The following is a 14,276-nucleotide window of genomic DNA, read 5'->3' as shown; positions in this document are numbered from 1 at the left end:
TGGTGACATTCGTGTCAGTTGGTCAAGGGGTGTACTTTGTTTCCGATGGCCATACGTGATGGCTCTGCCCTCTGCTTTTGACGGGGAAGAGGACCGTTCACGGGCTTGCCCTCCCTTGGAGTGGAGCTGGCGGGCTCCTTCGTAAAGGGCCTGTGCTAACTGGTGGTGTCAGCACCAGGGCCAGCCGCCAGCCCTGCAGAGCTGTGCTGCTTGCTTCGTTCAGGGCGCGCTGGCCCTTGCCGACGAGAGGCCCTTTCCTAGGTGCTCTCTGCGGGGGCACCTGGGCAGCCAGCTGAGGCCTGGAGGGTGCCCCTCGGCTGCAGCGCCCCTTCCCTGGAGGCTCTGCCTCTTCCCCAGTGTGCCTGTCAGTCCGGCCCCCGCCACCCCCGCCTGCGTGTCCTCCCTGCCACCCCAACCCTGCTGATCTCTGTCCCACAGTGGCCATCAACCTCATCGTGCAGCACATCCAGGACATCCTCAACGGAGGGCTCTCCAAGCGACAGACCAACGGCTGCCTTAATGGCTACACCCCGTCACGCAAGAGGCAGCCATCGGAGTCCAGCAGCCGGCCACACTGACCCTGGATCTTCAGGCCCCCCGGTCTCCGGCAGCGTCATCTGCTCGCCGCTTCCTCTGACGTTACTGTATTTAAGAAAACACCATGGAGATGAAATGCCTCTGATTTTTTTCTTTTTCCTTTTCGTACTTCGGAACGGCGAAATCACAGAACTTGACCTGAGCTTAAGCAACAAACCGTGCCAACGTCTCCTGGTGATGCCTGATTATGAATCCAACGTGTAACCAGTTATAAATACATAACGTATATATAGATATATATATATAAAAGGATCTATTTTTGTGTAAATGTACAAATACTGTACAGCTCTTTGCCGTAAGTATTTTGCAGGGGCCTGTGCCTGTGTATTTGGGGCTGGATCTGGGGCTGTGCTGTGGGGAGTTGGCCAGCTGATGCCGCTTTGCTCCTGGAGTGGGTTAGAAGCCCGATTGCCTCCCTGCGAGGTGCCCCCTCCTTGGAGCTGAAGCTTAGAGGCTTGATGGGAGGTGCTTTTGTCTTGAGTTGAATTAGGTAAGGTCTCACTCAGAATCGAACTCAGGGAAGGGGACAGGTGTGCAGGTGTTCTGGCCCCACTCCCGCCTCTGGCTGCTAGCCGGCTTCCTCACTCCCTGCTGCCCAGCCTCTCTAGGAAGCCCAAGCAGCAGGGTTGGGGGTCACTTCCGAGTGACGAGTCGGGAGGGAGGGAGCGCAGCCGCGTCTCCACCCCGAGTCTTTGAGGAAGTGCTTGTCCTCAGGTCACGGTGTCCTGGGCATTTCTGTCTACGGGACGTGGTGCAGCTGAGCTCTCCAGGCTGTGGGGGTGAGCTGCCCACACCAGGGGCTGAGCTTTGGTTGGTCATGACTGGAGATGTGCAGCACGACGTGGGTCGCGTGCCCTCGGTCAGGCAACCTGGCCAGCCATGGCAGGGCAGGAGGGTGGACTGCCCCAGAGGACTGCAGAGAGGTGTTTAAGGGGCTGTGTAAATCATGGGCACCTGAGCTGCAGTCCCAGGCGGGAAGCGCGGGCCGTGATCCGGCTGTCCCGAGCACCTCCCCTTGGAGGAAGTTGGGACTCTGGCACTCTGACCGGAGGGTGGAGGGGCTGGGGCCCGGCGAGATGAGGCGGGTGTGAGCATGGAGTCCTGTGCCCCCACGTCCACCTGCAGAAGAGCCAGGGCGCGCGGTGTGGCGGCCGCCCTCCCGGTGCTTGGCAGGCCACGCCCTTAGTCCCCCGCGTGGCCAGAGCCTTCTCCCTCTGCCTCAGCCTCGAGCCCTTCAGGCAAACTGCCTCCGTTACGCCCACGTCACTCCTTCCCCTCTCCGGCTCAGCTTGCACTCAGTTCATTCTCCTGTCTGTCCGCTGTCTGCTGCCCCGAGAGGCCCATGAGGCTGTGCAGCAGGCAGGAGCTTGGGGACGGCAGCCCCAGCGGCACGAGGGCCTCCCGCGGGTGCCCTTCCAGGCGGGTCCTCAGTGAGAGGCTGCACCGGAGGGTGCTCCAGGGCCAGGCCCGCCCCTTCCTGGTTGGGTGGCAGGCTGGGTGAGCACCCCCGGACCTGGCCCCTGGTCTTGCTGGCCTGCCTGGGCTCGGGTGGAACTGTCCTGCAGGGAGCCAGCACCCAGGGCGCTGATGTTACTTGAAGCTCCCAGGTGCCAAACCATTTAGTGCCTTGGCCGCGTTCCCCGCTGCCCTGGGGGTTCTCCTCCCCTCGGGCCTCACCTACTGAGCCGCTTCCTCATTTACCTGTGGTGTTGGGACCAACCTCCAGGGTCTCTGAGCCACCCACTTCCAGCCTGGACGCAGTCGAGGGCTGCCCCTGCCCCCTTGTGAGAGGATCACAAGTCCTCATGGCTTGGCTGGGGGCCCTGGGCAGTGCTTGCTGGTGTCTGGGACCTGCTGCCTAGGGCAGGGAGGAGATGGGAAGGGTCCACCCCTCTGTGGCCACCCAGCATCTATCCTGCTGTGTGTCTGAACTTAAGCTTCCTTGTAAGACAACCCAGGTCTGGATTTTTGAGTCTCTGGCTCTTGTTGCAGCTGGGAGTCGGGAGGAGAGTCATCAGACCATTAGCCGTGGGTCTGTCCCCTGAGCACCCTGAGCGGTGGTGGAAGAGGCATGGGTGAGCAAAGCAGGGAGGCCTTCCCAGGTGTGCCTGGGGCCCTCTGGGCTTCTGAGGGCCTGGCCAGCCCCGCTCTCTGCGCAGGTGGTGTCCATGGATGGAGGGAGTGTCCAGGAGAGACACCCGGGCCTGTGCCGGAAGGGCAGCCTCACAACCAGCCAGCACAGCTCCCCTGAGCCATGGTCTTCACTGGGCAGCTGGAGGCTGGTGCGGGAAGGACAGGGCTCTGAGGAGGGTGTGCCAGTGTGGCTCAGGTGTCCTTTGGTTTGGAGCAGGAAGAGTAGACCCTGAGAGCGGCCGTGGGTCATCTGGCGGGCTCTACGCAGACAGGCCAGGGAGAGGCAGGGGAGTCCCTGGTTTGCTGTCCCCAGGGCTCGGATTAGGCCTTGGCCACATAGCCATCATGGGGGGCTTGGCTCCTGCCTGTCCCGGGCTTGGAACTGATGCCGTCGCCCTGCCCGGGGTGCTGCCAGTCTCACCAGGGCCTGGGTCAGCTGGAGCAGCTGGGAAGCAGGGGACCTGGGGACTGGCCTTGGCTGCACCAGCGCTCAGGACAGACCGTGCAGGGAGCTCTCTCCCCTGCCCCGGAGTCTCCCAGGGGCCCTTCTGAGGTCCCGTGCCCAGGAAGGGGCTGGCTGGGCAAGGCTAGGGTCACACTTGTCTCAGAGCGGAGTGGGCACACGTTCTTGGCATCCAAACAGGAGCAGAGCCTGGGAAAGGGTTGTTCGAGGAGCCCTGGAGCTCAGAGCCCTTCAGGCCTCTGTCCCTGGGTGCCTCCCTGCTCCGGGTGTGGCGGCTGGGTCATGGCCAGTGAGTGGCTCAGAGACTCCACCTTCCTCCCTTGGAGATGCTTGCTCTCCTCCCTTACTGTTGGTGGCTACAGAAAACATGTACTTTGCTGTAAATAAAGACTGAATGAAAAAATCCAACCCGGGCTTTGCTGTGGTGTCTGGTCAGACGAGGCTGCGGATGCCAGCTGGAGGGGAGCTGGGCCCTGCGTTGGCACAGGAGCTGAGGACCAGGGCGCGGGGCATGTGCACTGGTGGGAACAGCAGCCTTGCCCTGCTCTCAAGCGGAAAGGCCAGGCCCGGGTTCTGGGGAGGCCTGGGTCCCCCGATGTCTCCAGTTACGTAGCCTCCCCGTCCCTGCCCTCCCTGGCTAGTCCCCTGGCCCTTCCTCCCCTTCCACGTGAAAGTGAAAAGAAACCTCACTGCCAAGGGGTGTGTGAAGGGTGGAGAGGGCACCTTGTGACGGTGCAGCGGGGTTGAGGTGGGCCACAGAAGCACGCGGCACTCGGAATGAGTGTGGGTGTGTCTGTCCTTGTATGTGGCAGAGACGGGTCAGGTGCCACCCTAGCCCATCCTGGGCTCCAGCGACCCTCGTTAATGAGCAGAGTGACCTCCAGCCACTGACCCTGCCATGACATGTTACCCCACCTGGGACTTCAGCAGGTCTTTCAGTGGGACCCACTCAGCGGGGTGCAGTGTCGTGAGATGCTTCTGTCCGTCCATCAAGGTGGACCGCTGTCTTCTGGCCGTGAGGACATGAGACGGAGCCGCGTCTGCACCAGTGGACAGAGGCCCTGCAAGCCCGTGCCTGGCTTGGTCCAGGCTCCCTGGCGCTGCAGACAGGCCTCCCGTCCCCTGGGAGTGCAGCCTCTACTCAGGCTTGGCTCTGCCATGACTGGAGGGCGAGTGTGAGCCAGGGAAGCCCTGGAGTGGGTCAGCTGTGTCCTCCCTTCGCAGGCTGCCATGAGCTGGCCACGAGCCGGCCTTACGCTGTGCAGCTGCAGGGGACCTGGCCTGGAAGGGCTGCTTCCGTCCAGACCCGCCATGGGGCAGATCAGCATCCTGTTAGGACCTGCTTCAAGGTTTCCTGTAGGAGGAGGAGGGGAGGAGGAAGGGAGGAGGAGGCTCGGGTGTGGAAAGCCAGCTTGGAGGGCAGAATGGAGAGGTGGGTCTCTACTCCTGGTGCTGGGGGTGTTAAGAGTCCTGTGGTAAAGCAGAGTCAGATAATTTCTGGGCTGCAGGGGTGGCTCAGTGTTAGGGCACCTGGCGAGCCTGCACAGGCCTTGGGTTCCACCCCAGCCCTGAAAGCAAAGTTCTAAACCCAGAACAAAGTAAGGCCGTTAGCTACTGGGCTGTAACTGTGTGTATGCATGCATGTGTGTATCAACTAAAATAAGAGAGCCACGCGAGCTGATCCAGACTTCTTAAATGGGGGGGGCCAGGAAGCGCGGCTTCACACCAGCTGCTTCGCGGACGGTCACACCACGCTGGCCTTGCCTACTGAGGGCTGCTGGGGCTGTGTCTCCTGGTGCCTCTGGCGTGTTGCTGGAGTGGGACTGCGTGGGTTTCCGTGCAGCCTGCGTTGGGCACTGTGCCTGGTCGGGGGAGGGCCAACTGGCCTCTGCCTAGGCAGCTCGCAGGCCAGGCTGCAGTGGTGCGTGTTCGCGCATCCTCGGCCAGGGCCGTGCCTTCACCTGTCCCTAAGTGGCCGGCTGTGGCGTGGTCAGCTCACGTTCAATGCAGCGCTTGTCACCCTTTTTGTTGAGAACAGTCCTGCAGGGTATTTAAGAAGCGAGGCCTGCTCCAGTTACCTGGAGGAAACCGGTTCAACTCAACTGCCAGTAGGAGAGGTTGTCTAGGGCAGGTCTGCCACCTAGTGGTGGGCCCGAGGCCGCGTGTGCTGGACTGCGTCGTCTCCTGGCCGCTGTGACCTCTGAGTGGACCAGGTGCCTTCAGAGTCTCTCCTAAGATGTGACTTCTCTTTGCTGCTGGGCAGGACTGGAAGCCTTGGCCAGAGTGGACAGAAGCTGACCTCTCCCTCTCTCCCTCGCTGCGTTCTTGGGTGGCTCCTCCTGGGTTGGCTTCACAGTCTCTGGGGGGCCTGTTGGGGATCTGCCGGGATCCGGTCCTGACGATGCTGCTTCTGTAGGTCCAGGGAGGGAATCCTGCCTGTCGGCTGTACAGTGAGTGGCGTGTTGGGGCGGGGTGGGAGCCAGGGACTGCAGATTCAGCCCTGCCCACCCCTGGGGTCCGGTGTGTGCAGCACCTGCGTCCCATTCCTCCGGGAGAGTCATCCTGGTGCTGTCCAAGGCACCCTTCCTGTCGGGGGTCCTCAGGCCCATTCTGGCTCAGTCCCCTCGTCAGACCCCGGAGGTGCTGGCCTGTGACTTCGCTGGGAACGTGCTTAGGATGTGTCCGGATGGGGCCGGTCTGCAGAAGCCAGTGCCTTCAGATGTGTCCGTGAGGGGCCCCGCGTGGATCCTGCCCGGGTCTCAAGGCAGAAAAAAGAAGAGTGGACCCTAAGTGTCGAAGCTGGGTGAGGGGCCTGAGCCCACCTCCGCGCCTCCTTGCTGGCTCTGGGGTTTCCTTTGAAACCAGGCGGGCCCAGGGATTCCGCCAGTGAGCAAAGGGCCCAGAGTCGTGGTCACTGTGTCCAGGCCTACTGACGGGCTCTACGTCTGAGAGGGCTGATTAGTGCTTCGGGGAGGAAACGGGACGCCTCTTACAAAGTGCGTTCGGCAGTCGGTGCTGGTGAGTTGTGCTGCGGGGTCCCCGTCTGCTCAAGGAAGGGTGTCTGTGTTGGTGACCTGGGCTAAGTGGAGAGGGGGCCTGTCTGGGGAAACAGCTCTGCTCCTAAGCCGACCTTGCGTGGGGCCGGCTTCCGCCCTGGACGGCCGGGGGCGTTGGTGGCTTTTGGCTCCTCTCCACCTGTGGCAGCAGCCCTCCCGGGTCCCACTGGCCTGCAGGACTGGGTGAGGATGGGGTGAGTGGCAGGCCCGGTCCTGTGTGCAGGTTGCCCTGTGAGCCGTGGTTCCATGCTCCAAGGGTGCCCTAGTGACAGTGGTGGCGAGGCTGGGTGCTTGGGGAGGAGCCCCGTGGAGGCCCACCACCCGCCCGTTCCTGAGCCTCTTCCCTCCTGATGCCCCCACTCTGGTGGGGCTCCGAGGCGAAGTCGGTTCCTGGGCGGCACAAAGAAGGACGTTGTTCAGCAGTTAACAGCAAGGCCTCCCGCTGAAAGAAGCGTGGGGACGCATGGGTGAGGGACTGTGTCCGCCGCGTGCACAGCAGCCTGCCTGGGGTAGACCGCAGAGGGCACCAGGCCCCCGGGAGGGCAGCTTGCACCCCGCCTGGAGCAGCTGCCCGTGCTTGAGACGTGCCGGCACCCTGGCTCAGGGCCGCATCTTCCTCGGCAGGTTGTGATTGTTTTGGTTTTGGTGCCACAAGCTCCTCCAGTCTGCAGAGGGACCCTCAGAGTGATGCTTTCACTTCCGTAAAATAGCGTTGAAAGGTGGGAGGAAGCCCGTCGGCACAGAGACCCAGTGCGTGTCTGCGACAGGAATACACGCGCTGCCTTATGACCACATCAAACAAAGGTCCAGTCGCCAGCTCGGTGTGTGGGTGTGAGCCTCAAAGGCACTGGGAATTCTGCAGTGACCCTGTGCTAAGAAGGTGACGTATTTCTGTTGCTGATGGACAGGTGCAGCCGATGTGACTGTTGCCTATGATTGACAGTCACAGTTCAAGGAAAGGCTGAGCTCCTCTTGGGGCCTGCTGAAAGTGAACACACCATTTTTCAAGTTCAGGGGTCACCTGAGTCCTACCGAGGGCCTCTGTCCTTAATGCCTTGATCAAGAACCCTGGCCTAGATCCCAGTCTCGGTGACCAAGGCTGGCCGAGACGTCCCCCGTCATGCTTGCGTGAGCCCACCAGTGTGCGGGCTTCTGGAGGGACGGGGTGCCTGGCCTGGCTGGTAGCAACAACAGGGACCACAGGGGGAATTTGGGTTCTTGGAACTACCTTTAAAAGGGTGAACTTGACATGAACTTACTTATATGATGCATCAGAATACTCTTTTTTTTTTTTTTAATTTCCAAAAGGATTATTTATAGAAAAGGAATTACAAAAGGCAAATACTTAATTTTTCTCAAACTGGCTTTTTTTAATTAAATTTTTAAAAAATTTTCATAGACTGCATTTTGATTCATTGTACACAAATGGGATACAACTTTTCATTCCTATGGTTGTACATGATGTAGATTCACACCATTCTTGTTATCATACATGAACATAAGGTAATACTGTCTCAGTCTACTCTCTTTCTGTCACCCACCCCCTCCCACCCCATTTTCCTCTGCACCAGCCTAAGTACCTTTGTTCTTCTCTTCCCTATACCCCCCCCCCCCCCCCCCCCCCCCCCCCCCCCCGTTACATATCATCATCCACTTATCAGAGAAAACATTTGGCCTGTGGTTTTTTGGGCTTGACCTATTTCACTTAACATATTTTCCAACTTCATCCATTTGCCAGCACATGCCATCATTTTATTCTTCTTTATGGCTGAGTAAATTTATTTAATATAAATTTAATAAATATATATGCAATTATAAATTGCATATATATACCACAGTTTCTTTATCCATTCATCTGTGAAGGGCATCTTTTTTGGTTCCACAATCTAGCTATTGTGAATTGAACTGCTATGAATATTGATGTGGATGCATCACTGTAGTTTGCTGATTTTAAGTTCTTTGGTTATATACTAAGGAGTGGGATAGCTGGGTCAAATGGTAGGTCCAGTGGAAGTTTTCTGAAGAATCTCTGGAGTGGCTGCACCAATTTGCAACTCCACCAGCAATGTATGAGTGTGCCTTTTTCCCCATATCCACGCCAACATTTATTATTCTTTGTGTTCTTGATAATAACCATTCTAATTGGAGTTACATGAAATCTTAGGGTGGTTTTAATTTGTATTTCCCTAATTTACTAGGAATGATGAGCACTTTTTCATATATTCGTTGATCACCTGTATATCTTCTTCTGTGAAGTGTCTGCCCGTTTCCTTAGCCCATTTATTGAGTTCTTTGTATTTTTGTTGTAAAGTTTTTTAAGTTCTTTATAAACTTTGGAGATTAGTGCTCTGTCTGAAATGTGTGTGGAAAAGATTTTCTCCCACTCTGTGGGCTCTCTTTTCACATTATTGATTGTTTCCTCTGCTGAGAAAAAACTTTTTAGTTTGAATCTATCCCATTTATTGATTCTTGCTTTTGTTTCTTGCACTATGGTGGTCTTGTTAAGGAAGTCTTGTCCTAAGCCAATGTGATAGAGATTTGGTCCAACTTTTTCTTCTATTTGGTGAAGGGTCTCAGGTCTAATTCATAGATCCTTGATCCATTTTGAGTTGAGTTTTGTACAGGGTGAGAGATAGGGGTTTAATTTCACTTTACTGCATATGGATTTCCAGTTTTACCAGCATCATTTATTAAAGAGGCTATCTTTTCTCCATTGTAAGTTTTTAGCACCTTTGTCTAGCATGAGACAACTACTTATGTGGGTAATTCTCTCGTCTTCTATCCTCTACCTTTGGTTTAACTGTCTATTTTGGTGCCAACACCATGCCATTTTTGTTACTATTGCTCTATAGTAGAGTTTAAGTTCTGGTATTGTGATACCTCCTGCATCACTCTTCCTGCCCAGGATTGCTTTGGCTATTCTGGTCTTTTGTTTTTCCAGATGAATTTCATGAGCATCATAGAATGAGTTTGGAAAGGTTCCCTCCTTTTCTCTATTTCTATGAGAAATGTCATTGGGGTTTTAATTGGAATTGCATTAAATCTGTATAGCTCCTTTGGAATTATGGCCATTTTGATAATATTAATTCTGTCTATCCAAGAATATGGGAGATCTTTCCATCTTCTAAGGTCTTCAATTTCTTTCTTTATTGTTCTGTAGTTTTCATTGTAGAGATCTTTTTTTTTTTTTTTTTTTTTTGTGGTGCTGGGGATTGAACCCAGGGCCTTGTGCTTGCAAGACAAGCAGTCTACCAACTGAGCTATATCCCCAGCCCTGTAGAGATTTTTCACCTCTTTGGTTAGATTGAGTCCCAAGTATTTTTTTTTTTTTTTTTTTTTTGGAGGCTATTTTGAACAGAGTTGTTTTCCTCATTTCCCTTTCAGATGTTTCATTGCTTACGAATAGAAGTGTTTTAGATTTATGTGTGTTGATTTTATATCCTGCTATTTTACTGAATTCATTGAAGAGGTCTAGAAGTTTTCTGGTGGAGTTTTTTGGATCCTCTAAATATAGCATCATGTCATTGACAAATAGTGACAGCTTGAGTTCTTCTTTTCCTATTCATGTCCCTTTAATTTCTTTGGTCTGTCTAATTGCTCTGGCTAGTATTTCAAGGACAATGTTGAATAGAAGTGGTGAAAGAGGGCATCCCTGTCTTGTTCCTGTTTTTAGAGGGAATGCTTTCAGTTTTTCTCCATTAAGAATGATGTTGGCCGTGGACTTAGCATAAATAGCCTTTACAATGTTGAGGTATGTTCCTACTATCCCTATTTTTTCTAGTGTTTTGAGCTTGAAGGGGTGTTATATTTTTTTGAACGCTTTCTCTGTGTCAATTGATATAATCATATGATTCTTAACCTTAAGTCTACTGATGTGATGAATTACATTTATTGATTTCCAGATGTTGAACCCAACTTGCAATCCCGGGATGAACCCCACTCAATTGTATAGCACTATCTTCTTACTATGTTTTTGGATGTGATTTGCCAATATTTTGTTAAGGATTTTTGCATCTATATTCATCAAGGATATTGGTCTAAAATTTTCTTTCCTTGATATGTCTTTTCCTGGTTTGGGTATGAGGGTGATATTAGCTTCATAGAATGAGTTTGGTAGGGTACCCTCCTTTTCTATTTCCTGGAATACTTTGAGAAGTATTGGAATGAGTTCTTCTCTGAAGGTCTTGTAGAACTCGGCTGAGAATCCGTCTGGTCCTGGGCTTTTCTTGGTTGGTAGGCTTTTGATGGCTTCTTCTATTTCATTGCTTGAAATTGATCTGTTTAAATTGTGTATGTCCTCCTGGTTCAGTTTGGGAGGATTGTATGTCTCTAGAAATTTGTCAATGTTTTCGGTAGTTTCTATTTTGTTGTAATACAGATTTTCAAAGTAGCTTCTCATTATGTTCTGTATCTCAGTGGTGTCTGTCATGATATTTCCTTTTTCATCATGAATTTTAGTAATTTGAGTTTTCTCTCTCCTCTTTGTTAGTGTGGCTGAGGGTTTGTCTATTTTGTTTACTTTTTCAAAGAACCAACTTTTTGTTTTGTCAATTTTTTGAATCGTTTCTTTTGTTTCAATTTCATTGATTTCAGCCCTGATTTTAATTATTTCCTGTCTTCTGCTACTTTTGGTGTTGTTCTTTTCTTTCTTTTCTAGGACTTTGAGATGTAATGTTAGGTCATTTAGTTGTTGACTTTTTATTCTTTTCTTGAATGAGCTCCATGCAATTAATTTTCCTCTAAGTACTGCTTTCATAGTGTCCCAGAGATGTTGATATGCTGTATCGTCGTTCTCATTGACCTCTAAGAATTTTTAAATCTCCTCCCTGATGTTTTCTGTTATCCATACTTCATTCAATAGCATATTATTTAGTCTCCAGGTGTTGGAGTAATTTGTTTTTTATTTTGTCATTGATTTCTAATTTCATTCCATTATGATCTGATAGAACACAAGGTAGTATCTCTATTTTTTTGCATTTCCTAAGGGCTGCTTTGTGGCATAACATATGGTCTATTTTAGAAAAGTTTCCATGTGCTGCTGAGAAGAAAGTGTATTTGCTTGTTGATGGATGGAATATTCTATATATGTTTGTTAAGTCTAAGTTATTGATTGTGTTATTGAGTTCTATGGTTTCTTTGTTTAGTTTTTGTTCAGAAGATTTACCCAGTGGTGACAGCAGTGTGTTAAAGTCACCCAGAATCATTGTGTTGTGGTCTATTTGATTCCTGGAATTGAGAAGGATTTGTTTGATGTAGATGGATGCACCATTGTTTGGGGCATAAATATTTACGATTGTTATGTCTTCCTGATTTATGGTTCCCTTAAGCAGCATGAAATGTCCTTCTTTATCCCTTCTGACTGACTTTGGCTTGAAGTCCACTTTATCTGATATAAGGATGGAAACCCCTGCTTTTTTACTGAGTCCATGTGTGTGGTAGGTTTTTTCCCATCCTTTCACCTTTAGTCTGTGGATATCTTTTTCTATGAGATGAGTCTCTCGAAGACAGCATATTGTTGGGTCTTTCTTTTTAATCCATTCTGCCAGTCTATGTCTTTTGATTGATGAGTTTAGGCCATTAACGTTCAGGGTTATTATTGAGATATGGTTTGTATTTCCAGTCATTTGGGCTTATTTTTGGTGTTTAACTTGACTTGGTTTCTCCTTTGAATGGTTTTGCCTTTAAGGTAGTTGCACCCTTTGCTGACCCACATTGTTGTTTTCATTTCCTCTTCATGGAATATTTTGTTGAGAACATTCTGTAGCGTAGGCTTTCTATTTCTGAATTCTTTTAACTTTTGTTTATCATGGAAGGATTTTATTTCATCTTCAAATCCGAAGGTTAGTTTTGCTGGGTAAGGATTCTGGTTGGCAACCATGTTCTTTCAGAGCTTGAAGTACTTTGTTCCAGACCCTTCTAGCTTTTAGTCTGGGTTGAGAAGTCTGCTGCTATCCGTATTGGTCTCCCCCTATATGTAATCTGATGCTTTTCTCTCATGGCCTTCAAATCCTATCTTTATTGTGAATGTTAGGAATTTTCATTATAATGTGCCTTGGTGTGGATCCATTGTGATTTTGTGCATTTGGTTTTTGCCGCCCGCGGCAATTTGTTACCGCCTGCAGCAGCAATTGCGCGGGTATTTATCGGAGGTGGTCTGGAAACTGAGCTACTTCTATTATCTTTCTCTTTAGTGCGCTACTTTCTTGCGTGTTCACTTCTTCCCTAGCTCATAGAAGAAAAAGGCTTTGAGAGGAGAGAGAGAGAGAGACTTTGCATAAGAGAGAAAGAGAGACTTTGCTTAAGAGAGAGAGACTACACTTTCAGAGATCTATATCTTCTTAGTTCTGCTGCTTCTTCTTAAAGGTGCATCCTGCATCCTGCATCCTTCACTCTGCTATCTAGAGGTGTGACTTTACTTTTCTGTTCTGCAATCTGCAACCTGCGTTCTGCCATCATTCAGAGGTGCTGCTTATCCTCTGCCCAGCGATCTAGAGGTGTGGCTTAGTCCTGCGTTCTGCGATCTATCAGAGGTGCTGCTTATAAGACTGTGCTTCCTATAGGTGTGTGTCTTATATACCTAAGGCAGCCAATCAGCTTAGGATTAGCACAATTGAAGCACGCCCCTCGGTACCAATCAAGAAAGAATGAGGAATATCTGTTGACCACTAGCACAAAGGAGACATTAACTAATTAGGCAAAGGTAGATCACGCCGTGTTAACATTAGTTATTGTGCCACCTCTTGGCTCAACGCCAGCCGCCATTTTAGGGTTACCCAAACATGTCTTCTGCATTTGGTGTTCTGTAAGCCTCTTGTATTTGATTTTCCATTTCATTCTTCAGGTTTGGGAAAATTTCTGCTATTATTTCATTGAATAGGTTGTTCATTACTTTGGTTTGTATCTCTATGCCTTCCTCAATCCCAATAATTCTTAAATTTGGTCTTTTCATGATGTCCCATTGTTCTTGGAGATTCTGTTCATGATTTCTTACCATCTTCTCTGTTTGGGCAACTTTATTTTCAAGATTAAGTATTTTGTCTTCATTGTCTGGGGTTCTGACTTCCAAGTGATCTAGTCTGTTGGTGATGCTTTCCATTGAGTTTTTTATTTGGTTTATTGTTTCCTTCATTTCAAGGATTTCCATTTGGGTTTTTTTTGAGAATCTCTATCTCTTTGTTGAAATGTTCTTTTGCTTCCTACAGTTGCTCTTTGAACTGCTTATTGAAGTGATCATTCATTGCTTGCATTTGCTCTCTTATCTCATGCTTTGCTTCATGAATCATTTTAACTATATATGTTCTGAACTCCTTTTCTTACATTTCTTCTACCATACTATCACTGGATTCTATTAATATAGAATCTAGGTTTGTTTAAATCATTTTCTTCCCTTGTTTTTTTCATGTTTTCACATATCTTCCCCTCTAGCAGTGCAGATCTGGGGTATTGCAGTTTTCCCACTATAGCCTTATAGTGGCCCTATAGGTTTCCAAAACCCTTTCTTTAAGGGGAGATCAATATTAGCAGTGCCCAGTACAGACAATATGCAGCTGTAAACCAAATAGCCCCTCTGAAGATGTTAACAATATTGTCATAATAAACAGATTGAGTTCAATTATTATCTACAGTATAACAAATAGATTTGCACTATGGTCTGCAGTTTCTAGTGGAGGACAAAGAGGATGCGGAGGGGTGTAGGATATAGCCATTAACGGGACAAGAAAAGAATATTTAGAAGTTCTAGAACATAGAAAGAGTGAGAGTGTAATCAAAAGAAGTTGGTTGTTAGCATGAGAAAAGGGAGAAAGAGACTCTGAGGAAACAGGTAAACAAAAGGAAAAGAGTGAGAAAAGTAAGGAAATAAAAACTTAGGAATTTTCAAAAAGGTGAAAAAAAAAATCTCTACTCTAACAGTCATATAGTAATGAAACCTCCCAGTCTTCAGTAGCCTGATGCATGAGAGGCACCTGACAATGAGCTTCAAGCCTCCAGCAGGCGTCTCAGGATGGGATTTGCCCCACCTAAGGATG

General features: G+C 50.0%; 1 protein-coding gene across 1 annotated transcript in view; it reads left to right on the top strand.

Annotated features, from left to right (window-relative positions):
* Uck2 (uridine-cytidine kinase 2) overlaps nt 1–3,594 on the top strand; it is a 61,318-nt gene extending 57,724 nt beyond the window's left edge. The window contains exon 7 of the mRNA XM_047521381.1: nt 439–3,594. Coding sequence (XP_047377337.1) covers nt 439–578 — 140 coding nt within the window. The 3' untranslated portion in view covers nt 579–3,594. The remainder of the gene's footprint in view (nt 1–438) is intronic.
* Nucleotides 3,595–14,276: the final 10,682 nt, after the last annotated feature.

The sequence above is a fragment of the Sciurus carolinensis genome, chromosome 12, assembly GCF_902686445.1.
Source record: "Sciurus carolinensis chromosome 12, mSciCar1.2, whole genome shotgun sequence".
Taxonomy (NCBI): domain Eukaryota; kingdom Metazoa; phylum Chordata; class Mammalia; order Rodentia; family Sciuridae; genus Sciurus; species Sciurus carolinensis.
This window is presented reverse-complemented; position numbering and strand designations above follow the sequence as displayed.